We start from the raw sequence: 22,216 nt of genomic DNA, 5'->3' as shown, positions 1-22,216 counted from the left end.
AACGCTACATTTACTGTGTGTTTTAAGTCAACAGAAAATACCTGTGTGTACTATATTGTTATGGACTTTTACAAGGTGTAAAACCTCCAATATGTGAGTGTAAAACATTAACCAAGTTAAGAAAATGTGATTATTACTGTTTAAGGTGAAAAGAGCTACAATGCATTGTATTTCAGAAAATGTTTAAGGAGTGTGGGAGAAAAGAGTGATATATATAACCTGAGGGGTTACATATATATGTTTAGAAGTTTTCAGCTTTTGTCTATTTTTCCAATAAGGTTGTGAGCTTTTGTCTTGTGAGCCTGTGTCATGGAGTCGTCTGTAAAACCCTGAACTTTAGTGGACTGAACAAATTAGGACTATATCTGTACATTGGGAGCAGCTAGAACCAAATTCAGACCAAATGAGTGGGATGAGTAGAGCTATAACAACAAAGACCTGAGCAGCAAAATCAAAACGTGCACATGGGGACCTATTCTGCTGCAGAAGTAGGTCAGAGCAGCAAATGTTCTAACCACAGTCTGTGGTGTAGACAGAACAAGCTGCAGAGCTTCGCAGAAGCAATGCTGGACCACTTCCCCCCACCTAACCAACTCTGACAAACATGCTGACACTGAGACAGAACAAAACGTCCAGCTTTGCAGCCTTCAGTCCATGTGTTATATATGCAACATCAAAAACCAACATGAATCCACCAATCTTATTCAAATCAGTAAAAATATTGTCCCAGCTAAAGATCAATAAAGTGTTATTTTAGTCATACTTTTATTTTGAAATCTTACCTATCGCATCATGTACATCCTATAGAAGTATGCTGTAGGTACATGATGCCACTGTGGTGGTTTCCGCAGAGCGGATGACAGTTTCATTTTAGAAGAGACCATTTCATTGCAGGTTTTAATTGTTACTCAAGATGACGATGGAAACATCTTTCCTGTCTGTGCTGGGTGAGTTAAATTACGTTTCAAAGGTCAGAATTATGATTTTATAATAACTAACAGTTCCAATAAGCAAAATGGTGACTGTCTTTCATTTTAAGTGAACAGGGAAATGTGAAAGTTGACTAAATAGTCTGAAGTCGGATATTCAATTTATCTGACGTCCAATGATTTACTGAATATGAAACCATAACCTAAAATCTGACTGTCTTTTCTCCTCAGCATTGACCTCACTGCTGTTCGGCTCAACTTACCAAGGTGAGTAAATGGTTGCAATGTTGAGAAAAATCTATTCAGATAGCAGGAAATGCTTTAAATGGTGTCGACGTAAAATGTGTTTGTTTTCAAGTAAGGAAATTGAAGTCATGAGGGATGAGGGCCCTACCTTTAATAAGACCTTTACTTTCCAATGTCTTTTTGTTTGTCTGCTTGGTTTTTTGTATAAAATTCAAAACAATATTTTCTAAAAGAAAAAGAGGACAAAGAAATTAATATTTGCCAAATATTCTAAATTCTGTATGGTGTCAGTAATGATTACGTGTGGCTTATAGAATTTTATTACATGTATGACCAGTATTTTGTTGGAATTCTGATCAGTTCCTCGTGACAGAACCGGTGAAATTGAGTCCAGTTCGCAGGCCGCCTCATTTCAGATTTTCACACAACTTCCCCATAGAACTGAGATCAGAGCTTTGTGATGGCCACACCAAAACCTTGACTCTGTTGTCCTTCAGCCACTTTGTCTCCAGTTTGTCTGTAAGCTGAGGACTATCATCCATCTGGACCAATCTGTGTCCAGGCTTTAACTTCCTGCTGATGTCTTTGCATGTTGCTTCAATATTTTCACATAATGATCTTTCCTTGTGATGCCATCTAGTTTTGGAAACACACCAGTTCCTCCGGCAGCAAAGCATGATGCTGCCACCACCGTACCTCATATGTAGGAGCTCCTTTCCCTTTTCCTTCTAGTGCAGGGGTGTCAAACTCAATTTCACCAAGGGCCACTTCAGCATATTGGCCACCCTCAACGGGCCACATTGACGGTATAAATCAGGAATGCCCAAGTTCAGTCCTCCAGACTGCAACTTTTAGATGCGTCCCTGCTAAAACATACCCCAGACAAAAAGTTGACTTCCCTCATTAGCAGCAACTCAGTTCTGTAGAGGCCTATGAATGAGTCAATGATCCAGGTGTGTTAGAGAAAGAACACATCTAAAGTTGCAGAGTTATAGGTCTGGAAAACTAGACTTGGGCAACCCTAGCATAAATGTATGAAAATACAATGTTAAAAATAAATTAAACAACACCTCATATTGTTAAATAACTGATTTTATGTATTCAAGTTTTAAATATTACATTTGCATGGATGTAAAATTACTGCTCAGTTTAAAAATTACAATATTTTAAACTGAGCAGTTTAAAAATATGCTCAGTATTTTTAAACTGCTCAGCTAAACTTCGCTCTTTAGCTTGTTAGCTTGTCGATGTTTCAGTTTTATTCGCTGGGAAAATTAATCTTTGTCTGCTTTAAAGATAAGCAGACAAATAATAAAAACAAGTTTTGATATTAACTCTCAACTTCATTCACAAAACTTTTTCGTTATTTATTACACAACGAACATGCATTTCACATAAGAACAAAACAATGAGGTGACATTGCCTGTCCTTGAACACAACGCTGATCCTCTTCACCCTGTCACCAACTCACACACATCCTCATTGTGTTGTGTTCTGTAAATAAACAAAACACAAGCAAAATCAATAAACTATATGCATATTCCAGTATACTGAGTTTTGGTTTTACATTCATTCTATTTAAATGTAGTTTGTTTGTGCTTACCAATGTTTTCTGGCCGGATGTCAGGCACCGTTTTCCCCTGGTCAGTTCGTCGATGTCTGGTTTTAGTTCTATTCTGTGGCAATCCGCAAAACGGCCTGTAGGTTTTCGTCAGTAATGCGCGATCTGTGCTTGGTCTTGTTTAAAGTCATTATTGAAAACATCTGTTTGCACAGATAGGTGCTTCCAAACGTGGACAAAACACGAGCTGCATGGAGTCAAAGCTGTGGCATCAAATCAGGGGGCAGGAGACGGTAAAAGTCCTCGATTGAAACATCACGGAACTTCGCTCTTTAGCTTGTTAGCTTGTCGATGCTTCAGTTTTATTCGCTGGGAAAATTAATAATCAGCTTGAGGTGACTCTGCTGCACTCTAGTGGCGAGAAGCCGTAATGTTGGCTGGTAATAATCGGAAGGCATTATGGGAGATGTAGTTTGTAGTCAATTCGTGCTCAAAACTTATTTGAAGTCAATCAATTGGGCTGTAAAATGGTGGTGGGGGAGAGGGCCACAAAAAATGACGTAGCGGGCCACACGTGGCCCGCGGGCCTTGAGTTTGACACATGTGTTCTAGTGTAACAATGGTGACATTGAAGGAAAAATTCATAATGACCATAAATGGAACATTGATCAACATCTTTGATGTGTATTGATAATTTTGTTGATGCTAATTGTACTGTTTGTCACTGGCTGTCACTGACTGTATGTTGTTTTATGTTGTATGAATTCTTATTTTTGTGTTTTAATGACGTAGAGCACTTTGAAGAGCTTTTTTTTTTTACTGAAATGTGGTTTGTAACTAAACTTGATTGAATGATACTACAATCTTAGTTCTAACTGATGTAGTTACAACTAACTACATCAGTTAGAACTAAGTAGAAAATAATTCAGCCTTTTTGTTTCTTTGGAAACTTTAACAGAACTTTCTTTGTTTCTGTTCCTTTCAGAGGAGCCTTTCAATATTAGTACAGAACTCATTTTACTGTGGATTATAACACTCACTAGCTTTAGCAGGATGTTCATGAATTCTAAAGCTTTTCTTTCAGAATTACACATTTTACATCAGTACCCCACTGCCCTCATGAACCCCAGAATTATTGCAAGTATCATTTTCATCTATCTTACAGGTCATCTGACTGTGAGTCCCAGCAGATCTCAGTATTTCCAAGGAAAGTCTGTGTCTCTGAGTTGTGAGGAGGAAAACAGTTCTGCTGGATGGACTGTGTGGCGAAACACAACCAGAAGAAGGTCTAAGTGTGGAGATGGATGGGGGGAAATAAAGGGTTCTGTTTGTGTCATCAATTATATTTTAAAAAAGGATACTGGAGTGTACTGGTGTGGGTCCATCAATGGATCCTCCAGCAGCATGAACCTCACTGTTGGTAAGATCAGACTGTGGAGTTAGTGTTGCTGAAGCTGTGTGGAAATGGATGAAATGCTGTAGTTTGTCTCTGTGTTGAGGTGGATCAGTGATCCTGCAGAGTCCTGTCCTCCCTGTGATGGAGGGAGATGACGTCACTCTGAGCTGCAGAGCAAAGAATCCAACCCACAACCTCCCAGCTGCTTTCCATAAAGATGGCGTCTTCATCGGCAACGAGTCTTCAGGCAACATGATCCTCCACCATGTTTCCAGCTCTGATGAAGGCCTCTATAAATGTAACATCAAAGGTCATGGAGAGTCTCCATCCAGCAGGATCTCTGTCAAAGGTCAGTCGCTAAAAGTATAAGGGGGAAAAATGTAAGTAATCACACACATGCACATTCTTGTACTTTTTCAACTGAGGATTTTATATTTTCTTCCATTCATTGTAGTAAAATTATTTCTGAATAATCCAGACATTTTCCATAACCTTAACCATTACTAGACTATTCCTAACCTTAACTAAAACTTAATCCACACCATGCTTCTAAACATAGGACTGTCTAAAAAGTGAAGACCAGGACCACAAATGTGGAAATGATCATTTGTGGAGATCATTTCCACAAATGATCTCCCTTTGTTGGTAAATAAGTGAAAGTGGTTCTATATACTGTATATAGTATATCAAAATATACTGTTAACCTTTCCTGCTCAGTCTTCTGACCGTGGTCGGAGGACACAGGGGAGCTCTTCCTCCAGGGCCGAAGTGAACTCTACTTCGGGGTTAACTCCTTCATACGCCTTGTACATGAATCACACGGTGGCACGAAGGTGGCTGGAAGTTTACTTTTAATAGCGCCAGCTTACAGTTGGAAGTTGACAGAGTTTTTCCTTTAGCTACTGCTCCGGTCGTCGGCTACACTCACCCCTCCCACATACTGTCTCTTCTTCGCTCCCCCAGCCTCCCGGTTCTTCTTGTTTACAGCACGCAGCGCCCCCCTTCGAACCGGAGGACGGCTGCCACACATCTCGCTCAACTACACTCAACATACACACCACTTACTGAGCTATCATCTCATACAGTGGAGGCACTTTCCGCAACACTACCCCCACTCTGGATGGCAATTAAGCAATAATTCCACTCCAGCTTTACAATGCATAAAACCGATACACAATCCCCATCGCAAACAAGAGATTACTGTGACAATCATTCATGCATATAGGTGAGGCGTAGCATCAAACCATAATTAGCCAGTGACATAATTAGCTCATTTAAGGTGTACCTCATGTGCAAAATTAAGCTTTACATGCAACAGGGGAGGAGAGGAATTACTCAGCAACATACATGACGACCGGGCAGGACACTAACTGAACTCCATCAGGTATGAGAAACATACGGCAAAACATGTCCTACGAGATAAACCGTTTGCTCTGCTGTTAAATTTTCTTTGCAGTTCAAACAACTGAACAGTAATAAAGAGAACAGACACATGTGGCCTTGTTGGACAGGTTCAACTAACTTCTGGAACCTTAAACTGAGTCCATGGTCCTACTTGGAACTATCCATGTGCCGAACCGGTCTGGTGCTCTACGCCGGCGCCTGGATCGTCGAACCGGCGGGCCCAGAGGAGGTGAATATCCCACCACACCCCCACCATCCTCATGGTTGACATGGGAAGGGGATGATGGGACAAACACACCCAGATTGGGATCCTTTGCAGTTGAGGTAGGCAGCAGAGAACAGCCAGCGCCTCCACTGGTTGCATCAGCAAACAAACCCTGTAAATCCAGGTCACCGTCTGCAGAGTCCTCTTCTAAGGTTGGTGGTGGAACCTCAGTAGGTTCCCAGTGTTGACTTTGCTCCAGGACCCACACGTTGTCCAGAGGCTCCCGGCTGCGGTAATGCTTTAGCTGGTCATGGTGGACGACTTTCACCTTGGACCTTGGGTTCTTTTGTATCCGGTAAACTAGATCATCCAGTTGGCCTAGGATGAAGAATGGGCCTTCATATGATGGGAGGAACTTTTTGACTTTATTCTTGACATGACGTGTTCCTTTAATGAGATACCACACAGGGTCTCCAATTTTATACTGTGTGTGGCAGCAGTTTTTGTCGTACTGTCTCTTTGCACGTGTGACCGAGTCCCTCAGGGCTTCTCTAGCAATTTGGTGGGCCAGCTCCAACCGTTCCCGCATCTGCTGCACATATTCTGGAGCAGTGAGCTGGTGTTCCGAATCAGGGGGCAAACCTGCGACGAGGTCCACTGGTTCACTTACTTCTCGGCCTAACATCATAAAGTTTGGAGAGAAACCTGTCGCACTATGTTTGGTTGACCGGTACGCCATAACAGCATAAGGAATCATCAGGTCCCAATCCCAATGACAGCGTGCTGCTGTAGTAGCCAGGATCTTTTGGAGGGTGGCGTTGAAACGCTCGACCTGACCGTCTGACTGCGGCCTGAATGGTGTTGTGTGAGTCTTGTCTATCCCAAACAAACTGCACATCCCTTGAAACACCTCAGACTCGAAATTGCGTCCCTGGTCACTGTGTAGCGCTTGAGGGATTCCATAGCGGCACACCCACTCACTAGCAACGATACCTGCAACTGTCACAGCTCGCTCGTTCGGAATAGGAAATGCTTCAGTCCACTTTGTGAAGTAATCTTGTATCACAAGCACATAGCGGTTTCCACGCTCAGTCTCATTCAGTGGACCCATAATGTCCAGTGCAATGCGTTCCATAGGGGCTCCTACCTGGACTGTTCCCATAGGAGCCTGCGGTGTCTTCTGGGGTCGAGCCCTTGATGCACAACTGGTACAGGTTTTACACCAGAGGGCAACATCCTCCCTCATGTGGTACCAGTAATACCGGGTTCTTAATCTGGTCAGGGTCCGCTCTACACCAAAATGTCCACCCACTGGCCCCTCATGCATCTGTCTCATCACATCAAGTTGTAGTTTACGTGGCAGCACAATTTGTGGGTAGAATTGGGTGTCATCAAGGCAATAGAACCGACGGACCAGAACTCCATCTCTGAAGTAGAGTCGTTTCCATTGAGTCCAGTATGTCTTAGTGGCTGGGCTGCATGGCGAGACAACAGGCCACGGGGGGCGTTTATCACTAGCCTTCATCCAGCTGCGTATGGGTGCAATGTCCACATCAGCATCCTGGGCCTGGCTCAACTCCCCCATGGTCCAGCCATGAAACAAAGTCGTGTCAAGAGTCTTAGCCACATATATTTTCTCAGTCAATTTCAAAGTGCACCCATCAGTTTGAACATTGTGATGCATTCTATCTGTATCAGTGGAAATGTTTTGGTCTAAAGTCTTTGTATCTGTTGCAAGGGTGTTTTGACTTACCCCCACTGGACAAACCTCTGTGGTGGATGGTTGGTCCTCCTCCCCCACTGAACTCAGCAACAGGGAGCTGATGTCAGAGTTCAACTCACACTGGACAGCCTGATGGTTGATGGGTTTGGATGATGTTGAGAGGTCCTGCACTTTACATGGGCAGGACTGGCGGCAGGGTCTCCTGGAGAGGCTGTCGGTATTAGTGTGCTGTCGACCCGGACGGTGGATAATCTCAAAGTCATATTCAGCCAGTTTCTCAAGCCATCGAGCTAACTGTCCTTCTGGCTCTCTCATTTTGGTCAGCCAGCGCAGACTGCTGTGGTCCGTACGCACCTTAAACGGCCGGCCGAGGAGATACTGACGAAAATGGGATGTGAAATCCACTATAGCCAGAAGTTCACGTCTTGTTGTGCAGTAGTTTTGTTCAGGCTTTGCCAACTTGCGACTGCCATAAGCCAACACTCGTTCCACACCCTCCTGCCTTTGCGACAGTACAGCGCCGATGCCGGTGTCACTTGCATCAGTATCGAGTACCATTTCACCGCAGTCCAGGGGATAGCCGAGAATGGGGGCTGAGATGAGGAGACTCTTTAATTCGTCGAAAGCAGCCTGGTGCTCAGCATGCCACTGGAAACGAGCATTTTTCTTAGTTAGGTTGTGAAGGGGTTCAGCAATGGATGCAAAGTCTTTCACAAATCGCCGATAGTATGAGGCCAAGCCAATGAAACGTCGAACCTCCTGAATGGATGACGGCGTGGGCCACATTTGGACTTTTTGGACCTTGCTGGGGTCCGTAGCTACACCATGTTCAGACACTATGTGACCTAGGTAGGCCACCTCCCGGCGGAAAAGGCAGCATTTGGCAGGTTTTAGTTTCAGGTTAGCTTGTTGGAGTCTGTAAAACACCTGGCCAAGCCGCCGCAGCATCTCTGGCACATCCCTCGCCAGGACGATGATGTCATCCAGGTAGACTAAACAGGTCTCCCACTGCATGCCAACCAGGATGCGGTCCATCAGCCGCTGGAATGTCGCCGGGGCGTTACACAACCCAAACGGCATGACATTCCACTCGAAGAGGCCCGTCCTGGCACAGAATGCAGTTGCTTTGCGTGCTCTTGGCGTCAGCTCCACCTGCCAGTAACCCGAGGTAAGGTCCAACGTGCTGAACCATCTGGCAGTAGACAGTGTATCCAGCGTATCCTGGATGCGGGGCAGGGGATACGCATCCGGTATGGTTCGCTCATTGAGAGCCCTATAATCAATGCAGAGCCGATATGTCCCATCCTTCTTACGTACCATAATTATGGGCGAGGCCCAGCTGCTGTGGCTGCGTTGGGCGAGACCATTCTGCAGACTGTCGTGTATCTGCTGGTCGGCGTATTGCTGCTTCTCTTTCGCCATTTTACGTGGATGTTGTTTGATCGGGGCACCTGGACGAAGTACAATATCGTGCTGGACGAGGTTGGTCCGGCCCAGGTCAGCAGGCCCAGTAGAGAACACATGTCCATAAGTAGAAAGCAAACATTTAAGTTGGAGGCGTTCCCCATCATTGAGGTCTTTAGAGCTCTGAGTATAGAGCTCCTCTAGGTGCAGAGGAACCACCGGAGAGCTGACTGGCGAGTCTGCGGCTGGGGAGGCACAGGGAGGCTGCAGGGCCTCAGCTGGCTGGAGGAGACCAGCCAGGGATCCTTCTTTAATGGTCACAGCTTTATTGCCAGGATTAAAGAGGCGAAGGGGGACCGTTTTGGACGTCTGGGGATGAACTAAGACTCTAGCGAGGAGCACTTTGTGCTTCTCAATAAAACCTTTAGTAGGGCTAAGTATCATGTCGCTGCGGGCTGTCCCACTTAGATGCATGCTGCCCCTCACAACATACTCCTGTCCTGGTTCCACCACCACAGTTCTGGATATTTTCACTGCATGCGACTTCGGGTTAGATTCAGGTTGGTAGTAGGGCACTTCTTCACCAAACAGGGTGATGCGATGTCTGCCGAAATCAAGACGGGCTTCAGCTTGTGCGAGGAAGGGATGGCCCAGCAGCACTTCTAACCCTGCTATCTCTGCTACAAGAAAATCCACATCCACCTGACGGTTGTTGATGTGGACAGGTATCTGGGCCTCACCCAGCACTGGCACATCTACAGGTCCCACCCCAAGTAAGGTCTCAACATTTGATGGATACAGTTGAGGTCTCACGTCAGGGTGGATGGAATTATAGTAGCGCAGCGGCAGCACATTTCTCCGCGCCCCACTGTCCAACACGGCACACACCTCCACTTCGTAGATTTGCATGTGGATACTCATTTCTTGGCTTTGGTCTTTCAGGTGGAGCACAGTAGGTTCTTGGGTGTCACAGGGGGAGCTGCTGGATGTCAAATCTTTGGTGGTCTTGTGGGGAGAAGGGCACTGCTTCTGGATATGACCCCAACCTTGACAGTTATGGCAGCGGACTTTCCCTTTTGTAGAATTTTTGCGGTTATTAAAGGCCGAGGGTGTGTGTGTGGCAAACCAATTCGGTGAAGAACTGAGTACAGGTGTAGTTTTGATAACTCTTTCATGTTTGTCATTTGCTCTGACCACAGCAGTTCTGGGCCGTCGTTCAATCATGCTGCGGGCTCCTGGCTGCATGGCACTGGTGACATAAGCTGCAGCCCTTTTGGTGGTTTCATGAGCATGAGCTATTTCATATGCACGGGCGAGTGTGGCTGGTCGTTGCTCTAATAGTTTCTGGACTATTTCTGCATCACCCAGCCCATTTGTGAAAACTTCGACAGCGATAGAGTCCTGTTCAACTTCTGCCCTGTCGCCATAAGCCACCGTCACTTTCCCATAAATATCATCTCTGAATGCATGCAGGGCCTCTCCATGTTTTCGTACTCGCTGCCTTAGCTCTACTGCCACCGCAGCAGCATGATCAGAGGATGGACCATATGCAGTTTCCAGTTTGTCCACCAGGCGGCGGTAGCCCCACCTGGAAGAGCGAGGATTTCTGTGGACAATGGCCCCTGCTGCGCCAACCAGGCAGAATTTCAACTGCACTGTCATCGTTTTTTCGGACCAGTAGTTCGCTTCAGCGCAGCTCTCAAACCGGTGCAGAAATTCTTTCCATGGTGTGGTGCCGTCGTATTGTCCCGGACGCAAAGTGGGGACCCTCTCCCTAGGATCTCCATCCTCCTCACTGTCGGACAAAGGCTGCTGCAACATGAAACGGGTTTTATTGGCTTTTAATCGGGGTTGGGGCCGTGCAGGGGTTTGCCTGTAGCTTATAGTTCCATCCAGCTTAGGGGTACATTGCACGGCGGGAAATGCCACAGGGTTAAATGGGGCCGGCGTGCTGTGTACAAAGCTTCGTACATGAGCAGGAGCGAATGGGTTGGAGATACAATTATCTTTCGTTTGAAACGTGGGGGCTGGGTAGTAATGCGTCCCGTCGTCTGCATCCCCCCCATGGGCATAACCTTGACATTCAGTAGCAACGAATGGGTTGGTAGAGCTAGCCTGTGGTTGAGCGGGGCCGTATTGTGGTGCGAGCATGTCCCCTCCTTTGGCGTACGAGCCGAAACAGCGTTCGTCACACAGAAAAGGGTTGTAATGTTCACATTTCCCCACCGCCACATCTTCAGTAGCTTTTCTACACTCTGCACCCTCGCAGGACACATCCAATGTCATAAACGGGTTGGAATAATCTGTTTCAAGCCCATAGTTTTTACGGGAGTGACGAGCGGCGGCGTCCATCTTGCAGTTGTTCAGCAACGGGCTAATGCAGTCTCTCGGCTTTATTGCTAGCAGCTACTATCTCTCTTATTCAAAGCTCACCACTCGTCCAACAAGGCGAAGAGGTCCCTTCGTGGTCGCCAGTGTTAACCTTTCCTGCTCCGTCTTCTGACCGTGGTCGGAGGACACAGGGGAGCTCTTCCTCCAGGGCCGAAGTGAAGTCTACTTCGGGGTTAACTCCTTCATACGCCTTGTACATGAATCACACGGTGGCACGAAGGTGGCTGGAAGTTTACTTTTAATAGCGCCAGCTTACAGTTGAAAGTTAACAGGGTTTTTCCTTTAGCTACTGCTCCGGTCGTCGGCTACACTCACCCCTCACACATACTGTCTCTTCTTCGCTCCCCCAGCCTCCCGGTTCTTCTTGTTTACAGCACGCAGCGCCCCCCTTCGAACCGGAGGACGGCTGCCACACATCTCGCTCAACTACACTCAACATACACACCACTTACTGAGCTATCATCTCATACAGTGGAGGCACTTTCCGCAACAATACCCACACATACCCCCACACACACACACACACACACATATATATATATATATATATATATATATGACTATTTATAAGGCAATAAATCCCACTTATTAACCTGACAGGGCAGGTTGACCTAGGAAGTGAAAACCATTTCAGGTGACGACCTCTTAGAATAGAATAGAATAGATAGCATTTATTGTCATTGAACAGAATTCAACGAAATTTCCATTGCAGCTCCCGTGCAAAAGGTCAAATATATAGAGTAAAAATAAGCAAACACACAATAATAATAATAACAATATATACAACTAAATTAACTAAAGGCACTCAACCACACCAAAGAAGTAGCAGCAGGTCCAATTATGGCAAAGTACAGATAATGTGACAGTGCAAAGTGCAGAACAATATGGCTGTGTGGGGGGGTGGGGATATGTATGTGTGACTGCGAGGTTATGATATGTGTGGGAGGGGGGGGCGGCAGGGAGTAATGGCTCTGACGGCTGTGGGGAAGAAACTGTTTCTCAGTCTATTTGTTGTAGTCCGTATATTCCTGTACCGCTTGCCTGATGGCAGCGGCACAAACAGTCTGTGGCCCGGGTGGCTGGAATCCATGACTATGGATCCAGCTCTCTTCTTGACCCGGTCTGTGTAGATGGAGTCCAGGTCTGGGAGGGGGCATCCCACAATGCCTTGTGCTGTTCTCACCACCCGTGTCAGTTGTTTCCTCTCCAGTGCTGTGCAGCTACCATACCACACAGTCATGTTGAGGCAGAGGATGCTCTCGATCATCGCCCTGTAAAAGTTCACGAGCAGCCGTGAGGAAAGTCCAGCCCGTCTCAGTTTCCTGAGGAAGAAGAGCCTTTGTTGTGCTTTCTTCACCAGGTGGGAGGTGTTTGTGTTCCAGGAGAGGTCAGACGTGATGTGGAGGCCCAGGAACTTGATGTTGTCCACACGTTCCACCACTTCTCCATCTATGAGAAGGGGAGTGTGATCCGTCTTCCTGGACCTTCTGTAGTCCACAATGACCTCCTTGGTCTTCCCTGTGTTCAGCACCAAGTTGTTGGCTGAACACCACTGAGTGAGCTGCAGAATCTCCTCTCTGTAGTGGGTCTCGTTGTTGTCTGAAATGAGACCCACTACTGTTGTGTCGTCCGCGTACTTCACGACTGTGTTGGTGGGGTGGATGGCCACGCAGTTGTGTGTAAACAGGGTGAAGAGAGCTGGGCTGAGCACACAGCCCTGCGGCGTGCCTGTGTTGAGGACCAGTGGGGACGATGTTGAGCCACTTATTCTCACCACCTGAGGCCTGTTGGTGAGGAAGCTCATCAAGAAAATGCAGAGTGTGTGCAAAGCAGTAATCACAGCAAAAGGTTGCTGCTCTGAAGAAACTAGAATATAAGGGCTATTTTCAGTTGTTTTGCACTTTTTTGTTTAGTGCATATTTCCACATGTTATTCATAGTTTTGATGCCTTCAGTGTGAATCTACAATGTCAATAGTCATGAAAATAAAGGAAACTCATTGAATTAAAAGGTGTGTCCAAACTTTTGGTCTGTACTGTATATATATATATATATATATATATATATATATATATATATATATATATATACAGTATATATATACAGCAACCTTTTGCTGTGATTACTGCTTTGCACACACTCTGCATTTTCTTGATGAGCTTCAACAGGTAGTCACCTGAAATGGTTTTCCCTTCATAGGTCAAACTGCCCTGTCAGGTTAATAAGTGGGATTTATTGCCTTATAAATAGTCATGAAAATAAAGAAAACCCATTGAATTAGAAGGTGTGTCCAAACTTTTGGTCTGTACTGTATATGTATACAGTGAGGAAAATAAGTATTTTAACACCCTGTGACTTTCCAAGTTCTCCCACGTAGAAATCATGGAGAGTCTGAACAATCAGCAATAATTCTGGCCCTCAGAGAACTGTTAACAGGGCCTGCCCAAGGCAAAACAAACTAAGGGGCCTCTTATGGCCCCAGAGCAACAAAGGACCCTTATAAGTGGAAACAGATTTATTTGTGTTTTTTAGTAATAATTTCTTTGTGGTTATATTATATATTATTTGCACAGTGGCACAGTTGGTAGCACTGTTGCCTTGCAGCAAAAAGGTTCTGAGTTCGATTCCCGGCCGGGGTCTTTCTGCATGGAGTTTGCATGTTCTCCCTGTGCATGCGTGGGTTCTCTCCGGGTACTCCGGCTTCCTCCCACAGTCCAAATACATGACTGTCAGGTTAATTGGTCTCTCTAAATTCTCCCTAGGTGTGAGTGAGTGTGTGCATGGTTGTTTGCCCTGTATGTCTCTGTGTTGTGAAGTGACAGACTGGCGACCTGTCCAGGGTGACCCCGCCTCTCGCCGGGAACGTAGCTGGAGATAGGCACCAGCAACCCTCCCGACCCCATTAGGGACAAAGGGTGAACAGAAAATGGATGGATGGATGTGGTTATATTAACACCTTCTGGGTCGCCGTCCACTTTGGTCTTGACGCTTGTGGTGCTTGTCAGGCCTCAGCTCCCCTCTTGCACATTTGAGTTTGTCTTTGTTTTGGCATTCAACACTTCCATATGCAGTCATACAACACATCCAAGCATTTGTATTACACCACTGACACTGACATTCACAGTCCATTCCCTTACCAAAATATCCCATGTGAGTTTACCACAAAATGTTCCAAAAATCACACAAATACATGTGATTTACATCTTTCACATGTAAAAATTTGTGTGAAAATCACATGTGACTTTCACATGTGATTTTCATGGGATTTTTTGTAAGGGTTGTTTTTGTTAATAAATATTCTGTCATAATGGGTTTTAAGTTCTTAGCCCACATGCAGAACAAGCACAGGAGAATAATGATCAGTTAAATTAGATTTTATTTGCCCAAAATGATAAAATAATTTGACAGAGAAGGAATCCAGGTACAGGCTCGTCTGCTCACTAAGGAACAACAGTGGGTGATGATGAGTTTGTGGTAATGGGAAAAGTGAGTTGTGAACAGAGTTAGACTGGTCTTACTTCGTGAGATGGTAGATTCAGTCTGGGAGAGGGTAACTGCTGGTTCGGGTCTTGGTCCACCTTGGTTGCGGTCCAGATCTTAAAGGACAACTCAGTTGGGTGATTTCTGGGCAGGGTAGCGGAGGCTGCGGTGGAGGGCGGACAGGTAAGTTCTGAGCGTGGAGAAAGAAAGATTAGCGGTCTGACTGCCAGCTGGGGAAAAACTCTGATAACTGCTTGTGATCTGGTTGAGGAGATGACTGTAGGACTCGGGCAACCAGTGGGTAAGTTCCACGGCGTCACGAGTGGAAATCCAAAAGGCCAGAGCTGGGTCTTCACAACGAGAATGCTTGGCGTCACGAGGAACACCTGAGAGAGGGAAATGACAAGGAGAAATTACTCTAGGTCAGGGGTATTCAAGAAAACTGTGAGGAGGTCCAGTTCAAAGAAATTTCCTCAAGCAGAGGTCCGCAATATCGTCTATTTGCAGTATGACAATATCGGAATACATGGTGTTAAAAAAAATAATAATACAGGTTAAAATAATTTCAAAGAAGTTTATTAGCACTGAAACACAGGATAACATTGTGTGGCTGCAGTTTAAATTAAAAACAACTAAATTATGTATTCAAAAATAAAGAAAGTGCTTAAGAAAAAATAGCAGCTTCAGTTTCCTTTTGATTGAACAATCTCAATATTTCTGCTCAACAAAACAACTCTCAAAACACCTGAACTATTTCTCTTACAGATTTCTCTTACATCTGTCTTCCCCCAATTTCCCTTGCTCAGTGTGAGAATTGAGCTTTGGCTTGCCCTGCCAACATTTTAAATCTGGGCTTGAAGGAGGTCAGGGCCATTCTCATGCACATGTGCAGATGCTCATTGGTGAGCTTGGAACGATATTTTGATTTTATTATGTTCATTGTAGAGAACGCTGCCTCACAGCTGTATGTGGAGCCAAACATGGTCAAGATAAACAGGGCCACTTTTTTCAGATCTGGGAAAGCTGTCTCAGAAACCATCTGGAGCCAGAATGTGGTAGATTCGGTTCTTGCAAACTGCTCTTTCAGGGCCACATCTGCCTGGAGGTCAATCATTTGCATCTGGAGAGGCCCAGTGTTTGCCCACTTGAAGTGATGTGTGACATCATTTGTGAATGCTCTGACATCAGTGATGAGAAATGGATTCTGTATGAAGAGGGTGCGCTCCTCTCCAATGCTGAAGCTATCAAAGCGTTTGCTGAAGTTTTCAATCAACTTGTAAACAAAGTCAACAAAAGAGGAGACATCTCTATGGCCCGGCACCTGTTCTTTCACTTTTGGGAAGTGTGTGTAGTCTCCTTGCAGATCTTCTTTATACACCTGAAGTTTTCATTGAAATGAGCGGACAGCTGTCATCAGATCACAAATGGAATTGTTCTTTCCCTGCAGCTGCAAATTAAGCCCATTCAGGTGTGACATGATATCAGCCAAAAAAGCTACGATACCCATGTTTTTCTCGTCATTTAGAAAGACAGAAAAGTTGGCTGCTTTCTGACTTTCCAGTTGTTCCAAGAAAGCTGTTACTTCATGTCTAATTGACCAAAATCGCTCTAGCACCCTGCCTTTGCTGAGCCATCTAACATTGTTGTGTAGCAAAAGATCATCAGAGTTTGCATCAACCTCTTTGAGAAATTCCTTGAGCATGCGATGCTGACAAGAAGAAGATGCCCTGAGAAAGTTTATGATTTTCATCATTGTCTTCATCACCTCAGCATACTCATCTGACAGGGGGGAGCAAAGGACAGCCTGATGAATAATGCAGTGGTAAGAGATCAGGTCAGCGTTGTCTTCTTTCAACCTTGCCACAGCTCCCTTTTCTCTCCCTATCATGGCAGGGGCTCCATCAGTGGTTATTGATATCACTTGTTTTGGCTCTATTCCTCGCTTTGCTAGCATTTCCTTAATGGCCAGGTAGATGTCTTCTCCTTTGGTAGTGGTCTGCAGGGGAGTCACACCTAAGAGGTCTTCACAGAACTGATTTTTCTCCCTGTTTAAGAATCTTATGTAAACCAATAGCTGAGCATTGTCAGACACATCAGTAGATTCATCCACAGCCAGGCCAAGACACGGTGCCTTACAAATAGCTTCTTCCAGCTGGGACAGTGAATCTTGAGCTAGTATCTCACTTCTCCTTGTGGCTGTGCAGGCTGACAGGGGTATTTTCTCTATTTTGTCACAGAGCTCATCTTTTTCTTTACCATCAAGTAACGCCTCTGCTATTTCAGTCATGCACTCTTTGACAATACTTGCATCTGTAAAGGGCTTTTTGTGTTTCCCTAAAACCCAAGCAACACGGAGGGAACATTCATTAGCACGCTATTGTGCGCTGAAAGCACGGCTTAATACCCTGGTGGACTGATCATATTGGGCAGTGAGACTTCTAATTTTCTGCGTCCGGAGTTCGGACTTAGGGGGGTATGATTGGTCAAATGCTTTGTACTTAGTCTCATAGTGACGCTTGACATTGGCACTTTTAATAAGTGCCACGGTTTCGGAGCATGTGAGGCACACTGGTTTCGTGCTCGCGGGTGGAAGAATGAACATGTATGCATCAGTCCATTCCGTGTTGAACGCTCGATTTTCGGCATCTACTTTTCTCTTTTTAGAAAGCGCCATAGTGTTTGCACCTGTTCTGACTGTAATTCACGCCCTGTCTTCCTGTATCACCTCCCTGCGTTTCTCGCTTCAATCGCTTTTCGCTCGCCTTTCACCTCCTCTTCCTTATATCACACTGCGTGGATGTCTGTGCCTGGCTACAAACCTCTGCTTCGGTTTGCTCATACAACTCGCTCTGAGTTCAAGCTGGCGATTTGATTCGCTAGTTGAACCACGTGGTTAGTATGACTCGCACGCGATTGGTTTGTAGCTTCCAATCCTTGCTCAGAGCAGTGCTGGTAAAAGCACTTGTGTCAGATAGGGAAAAAAAATAAATGCTCCGGTTTAAAATTAATTCTCCCGTCAAAATTAACAAATATTTTAACAGTTTATTCCGGGTCCGGATGGGATGGCATATGGGTCCGTATCCGGACCGAGGTCCGTTGGTTGCGGACCACGGATCTAGGTATTTCTCGGAGAACCAAATCACAGAGAGTCAACGCAGAGAGGCTCAAGATACCATCACTGGCAAACACTCAGGCGCTGAAGTGCAGGCAGTCCACTCCTCTTAAGCTTCAGGATGATTAGAAGATGAACAACAGGTGCGCTGAACCACGGCCCACCGATCCCTAGTGCTGCCTCTAGCGCCCTCTGGTGGATGAAATGAGGAACCGCAGACAAAACAGGGAGAACAGAAGAAAAACCACAAACAGGAACCAAAACGCCAGTTCCCAACATATTCCTTTTTCTGCACTTTAACCACTGCATGGTCTCCCGTTTTTCAAAGGCACTTTTAATCTGACAAAGTAGCCTCATCAGAACCAATATTCTAATTTATTGAATATGACAGTATATTCAACTCACAAAACGTTTATGTTGCAATGGTATTAGAGAGAAAGACAGTGTTTCAGAAGAAGCAGCAGTGGTGATTTTTCATCTCCAGCCATGTTTCAAAACAAAAACCAGGAACAATGGTGGGTAACTGTTGTTGTGTGTTTCTGTTATGTGCTTTCGGCACATTGTATTTATTTCTGTCTATTTTTTTTCACTTGGATTATTTTGTATAGAAGTTAGTTGTATGATTTTTGTTGTTGTTGTTTAATATACTTTGGAGTTTTGATAATTCTTTCTTGTAATTGGTCCGTTAATTTGTGACGCTGTTGGACCGCCTATAAATAGGCTGGGTTGCGCCAGGTAAAGGGCGACGCCCTCCCAACCAACACCCAGGATGTGTTCTGACGCGGTGCGCACGTCTCCAGCCTGCCACACGGTAGTTTTTGTTAGCTGTTTGTTTGGTTGATGTTTTTTTTGTTGTAATTTTTGACCTGGTGGGATCGGTTGTCCTGTTTTCGATTTTTCTTTAGCAGTAGTTTCTTTTTTCTTGTAGTCCGGTACTAGCAGGGGCTTCGACGGCCCTGTATAGGGTTGGCCCCCTGCTGTACCATTTTGTTCTTTTTGACCGGCTCATCAGGTCCAACTTTCTGTTTATACTTTGGGATTTTTGTGTTCTTTCTTTTTTGGGACACGGGGAACCGAGGATTTAATTCTCTTTTTCTTCACAGAAAAATCAAAAGAAGCTCATCTTAAAGAAAAGGTCGAGAGAATTGAAAATAAAAATTACTTTTGAATCCTCATTTTTGTCTTCGTGTCCTCAAATATGTTGTGCCCTTTGTGGACGTAACAGTTTCCATGTACCAAATACTGAAAATTACAAAAATAAATTTGCTTAATAGAAACACACCAATTAAAAAAAACATGTTTTTCTATAAAAGTTTTTGCACTATAAGGTAGAGTTTTTTTCAGCCATATAAAAATAGATGTATTTCACAAAACTGCAATGAAAACACTTTTTTCTCGTCTCACATGAGTCACATGATCAACAGCTGGATGTTACTTCTGGTGAAAACAAGGAAGAAGACAGAAACCTTCTTTGTGGTTTGTAGTTTTTTTTTTTTTTTTTCCGACAAGCTGACTCCACCAGAGCTCACAGAATCATACAGTTCATAAAATGTTTTGTGTCATTGCAAGGTGTTGAATCTGTAGCTCTTTTGTCAAATGATGGACGACAATTCCTCAAAATGCCACAAATGTAGCCACTCCCAAATACAAGAACATATTAGGAGCCATGCTTCATCAACAATGCTTCATGAAAAGCGATGAAGCATTGTTGTCTTTAAAGGTGAAATTAGGTCTGTGTTTTTTATGGAAGGACTCAATGACTGAATTAATGATTTACTTACTGTAGCATTCAATATTCTATATGTAGGAAAGTTCTGTGACTAGACACACCTGACTACACCATGGGTTGCTTTAACTGAATATTTTCTATCATTGGCAGTGTTTTTAAAGGTGATAAAACAATCTATCATTTTGACCAATAACAATTCACACACTTACATTTTCAACTTTATCCAATTTGAAAATGCGTAAAGTTTTTAGCTTGCATAAATTTACGTCATTCCTTGACATCAAAAGGAATGAAATAACCAGAAGTTCTGAATGAATATTTTGTGTAATTTATGACAAAGAAAACAACTTTGCTCATACAACAACTCAGCTGTTACTGACTACTCCAGCTGTTACTTTCATACATAATTACCAGTTTTACCTTCCAGGCCTCTATCTCTATCGTTCATTACGTCTTCCCCATTTCTTTACAATCCACAACACATTTTGCAATCTCCATCCATCCATTGAGCAATATCGAGGTTGATACTTTAATTTAATCAGTTTTTGTGTAAATGTTGAGAGACAAATTTATTCTTTCCACAGATAAACCTCCAGCCACATCCAAAGCCCCACCTTCTGCATCAAGCCCCCTTCAACTTCTGCTCACTGTTTTCCGACGCCTGATGGTCTTCTGTCCTTACTTCATCTCCACTTTGCTCTTGGTGTCTATATGTCGAAACAAATGGCCAGGTAATAATATAATAGAAGCCTGATCTCTTAATCAACCAATAAAGCCTGTGTTAACATGTGGCTCCTGTACTTCAGCTTCCTACAAGGTCTGTGGGGGACAGTCTGTACAGGAACTGGAAGAGAAAGTTGAAGACTTGACCAAAGAGCATCACCTGTAATCTAAACAAATAATTGTTAGGAAATTTATACTTTTTACCATTTATTTGCTGATATATCTGCTGTTTTCATACTTCTACAAGATGTGATTTTCTGTTAAAGTTTCCAGACAATGTGCAGACGCTTTCACAGCTGTCTACAAAAATAGGTAACATCCTGTGTACATCTAAGCTGTCTTAAAGTGTTACCATATATGGAATGCATTTTCCTGGACTTGCCTGTGTTGTTGAATTATCATTATGACAACATGCCTATGCTTGGAAGTGAATAAATATTGAAGGGCTGCAAGCCCCTGCTGGAGTTAGCTTGCCTGACGTCTGACAGGCTTCTTCCCTTTCTGCAGACAAGCCTTTGTGTCCTTGTGATAATTTCAGAGTTTATTTGAACCATAAACCTAACAATAATTCCTCTGTCACACTTTGTCTACTTGTAATATAAGTTCAGCTTTGGAAAAAGTACCTTTTCTCATTAAAGTTTCATGTCTGAGCATTCTTTTAAACTATTATATATCACTCAACTCAACTTTTGCTGTCAAAAAATGTGACAGTATTTTCCTTTTATATCAGAATTAATTCATATGCTACCATGAAGTGACCCTTAGCTTGCACTTGTTCAAAAACTTGTTCAAAAATACTTAATAGAGTTATCTCAACAATTTCAACAAATCTGAGTTATGATCAGTATAACTCCACATGATTATTAAGATGCCACTACATAACGTATATGTAGTCAAGTTAACCAAATCAGATAATTCCAATCTTATCTGGTTAGCTCTGGTCTTATTCATAGTTCACCTAATTGGGCTGAAAATACTGTTCATCAATCAATCAATCAATCAATCAATCAATCAATCAATCAATCAATCAAGTGTAATTGCACAGCAAATTTCAGCAACAAAGCAGATCAAATAGATAACACCAACTCACACCAGATGGTGTCTCAAGGCACTCTACAAAAATAATATTTAAATTCAATCACACATACATTCCAAATTATTCTAGTTATCAAACAGTGCAGAATGGTTAAGTAATTATTCAAAGTAGTGTTGCGGAAAGTGCCTCCACTGTATGTGATGATAGCTCAGTAAGTGGTGTGTATGTTGAGTGTAGTTGAGCGAGATGTGTGGCAACCGTCCTCCGGTCCGAAGGGGGCGCTGCGTGCTGTAAACAAGAAGAACCGGGATGCTGGGGGAGCGAAGAAGAGACAGTATGTGTGAGGGGTGAGTGTAGCCGACGACCGGAGCAGTGGCTAAAGGAAAAACGTCTGTGAAACTTTCAACTGTAAGCTGGCGCTATTAAAAGTTAACTTCCAGCCACCTTCGTGGTTCCTGTTCAAGGCGTATGAAGGAGTTAACCCCGAAGTAGACTTCACTTCGGCCCTGGAGGAAGAACTCCCCTGTGTCCTCCGACCACGGTCAGAAGACTGAGCAGGAAAGGTTAACAGTATATTAAAATGTATTTATCCAAGAAAAATCCAGTACATTGTATCGAGTCGTTGACTTGCAGATAGGCCTGTTACAATAATCAATGTTGCTGGGTGCTAAATTGTCTCAAATTACTGCGATAAATGATAACATTGTTTGAAGACCATTTTACACTGATGTAATGGTAACATAATAATGCAAACACATCATGCCAAAAATAAATACACTTTACTTTCAAAAGAACATTTAACACTGGAACTGGTAAACAAAATAAACGAAACAACCAAAAATAAAATGGACTCTCAGTCTCAATGAAATGAAAAATGC

At 44.0% G+C, this 22,216-nt stretch overlaps 3 protein-coding genes across 3 annotated transcripts in view; 1 reads left to right on the top strand and 2 right to left on the bottom strand.

Moving 5' to 3' along the window:
- Nucleotides 1-22,216, bottom strand: part of LOC116732561 (muscle M-line assembly protein unc-89-like) — a 444,643-nt gene that overhangs the window by 272,027 nt on the left and 150,400 nt on the right. The gene's annotated exons all lie outside the window — the stretch shown is intronic.
- LOC116732625 (uncharacterized) lies at nt 836-20,813 on the top strand. The gene is made up of 6 exons (XM_032582961.1): nt 836-947; nt 1,161-1,196; nt 3,902-4,156; nt 4,236-4,481; nt 20,164-20,310; nt 20,386-20,813. Exons 1-6 carry the CDS (start codon nt 914-916, stop codon nt 20,466-20,468), a joined length of 801 nt encoding a protein of 266 aa, XP_032438852.1. The 5' UTR covers nt 836-913; the 3' UTR covers nt 20,469-20,813.
- The window catches only part of LOC116732635 (uncharacterized), a 42,385-nt gene continuing 34,279 nt past the window's right edge, over nt 14,111-22,216 (bottom strand). Inside the window, exon 3 of the mRNA XM_032582979.1 lies at nt 14,111-15,124. Within this exon, the coding sequence (XP_032438870.1) occupies nt 14,868-15,124 (257 nt within the window). The 3' untranslated portion in view covers nt 14,111-14,867. The remainder of the gene's footprint in view (nt 15,125-22,216) is intronic.

Source organism: Xiphophorus hellerii, chromosome 14, assembly GCF_003331165.1.
Source record: "Xiphophorus hellerii strain 12219 chromosome 14, Xiphophorus_hellerii-4.1, whole genome shotgun sequence".
Taxonomy (NCBI): domain Eukaryota; kingdom Metazoa; phylum Chordata; class Actinopteri; order Cyprinodontiformes; family Poeciliidae; genus Xiphophorus; species Xiphophorus hellerii.
The sequence above is the reverse complement of the archived record's forward strand: the minus strand, read 5'-3'. Positions and strand labels throughout refer to the sequence as shown.

Bases quoted from the DNA above. Each gene is read 5' to 3' on its own strand.
- LOC116732625 (XM_032582961.1), top strand. From the start codon at position 914: ATGACGATGGAAACATCTTTCCTGTCTGTGCTGG. The intron at 948-1,160 runs GTGAGTTAAATT...TTTTCTCCTCAG, and splicing joins ATCTTTCCTGTCTGTGCTGG to CATTGACCTCACTGCTGTTC. The intron at 1,197-3,901 runs GTGAGTAAATGG...TCTATCTTACAG, and splicing joins GTTCGGCTCAACTTACCAAG to GTCATCTGACTGTGAGTCCC.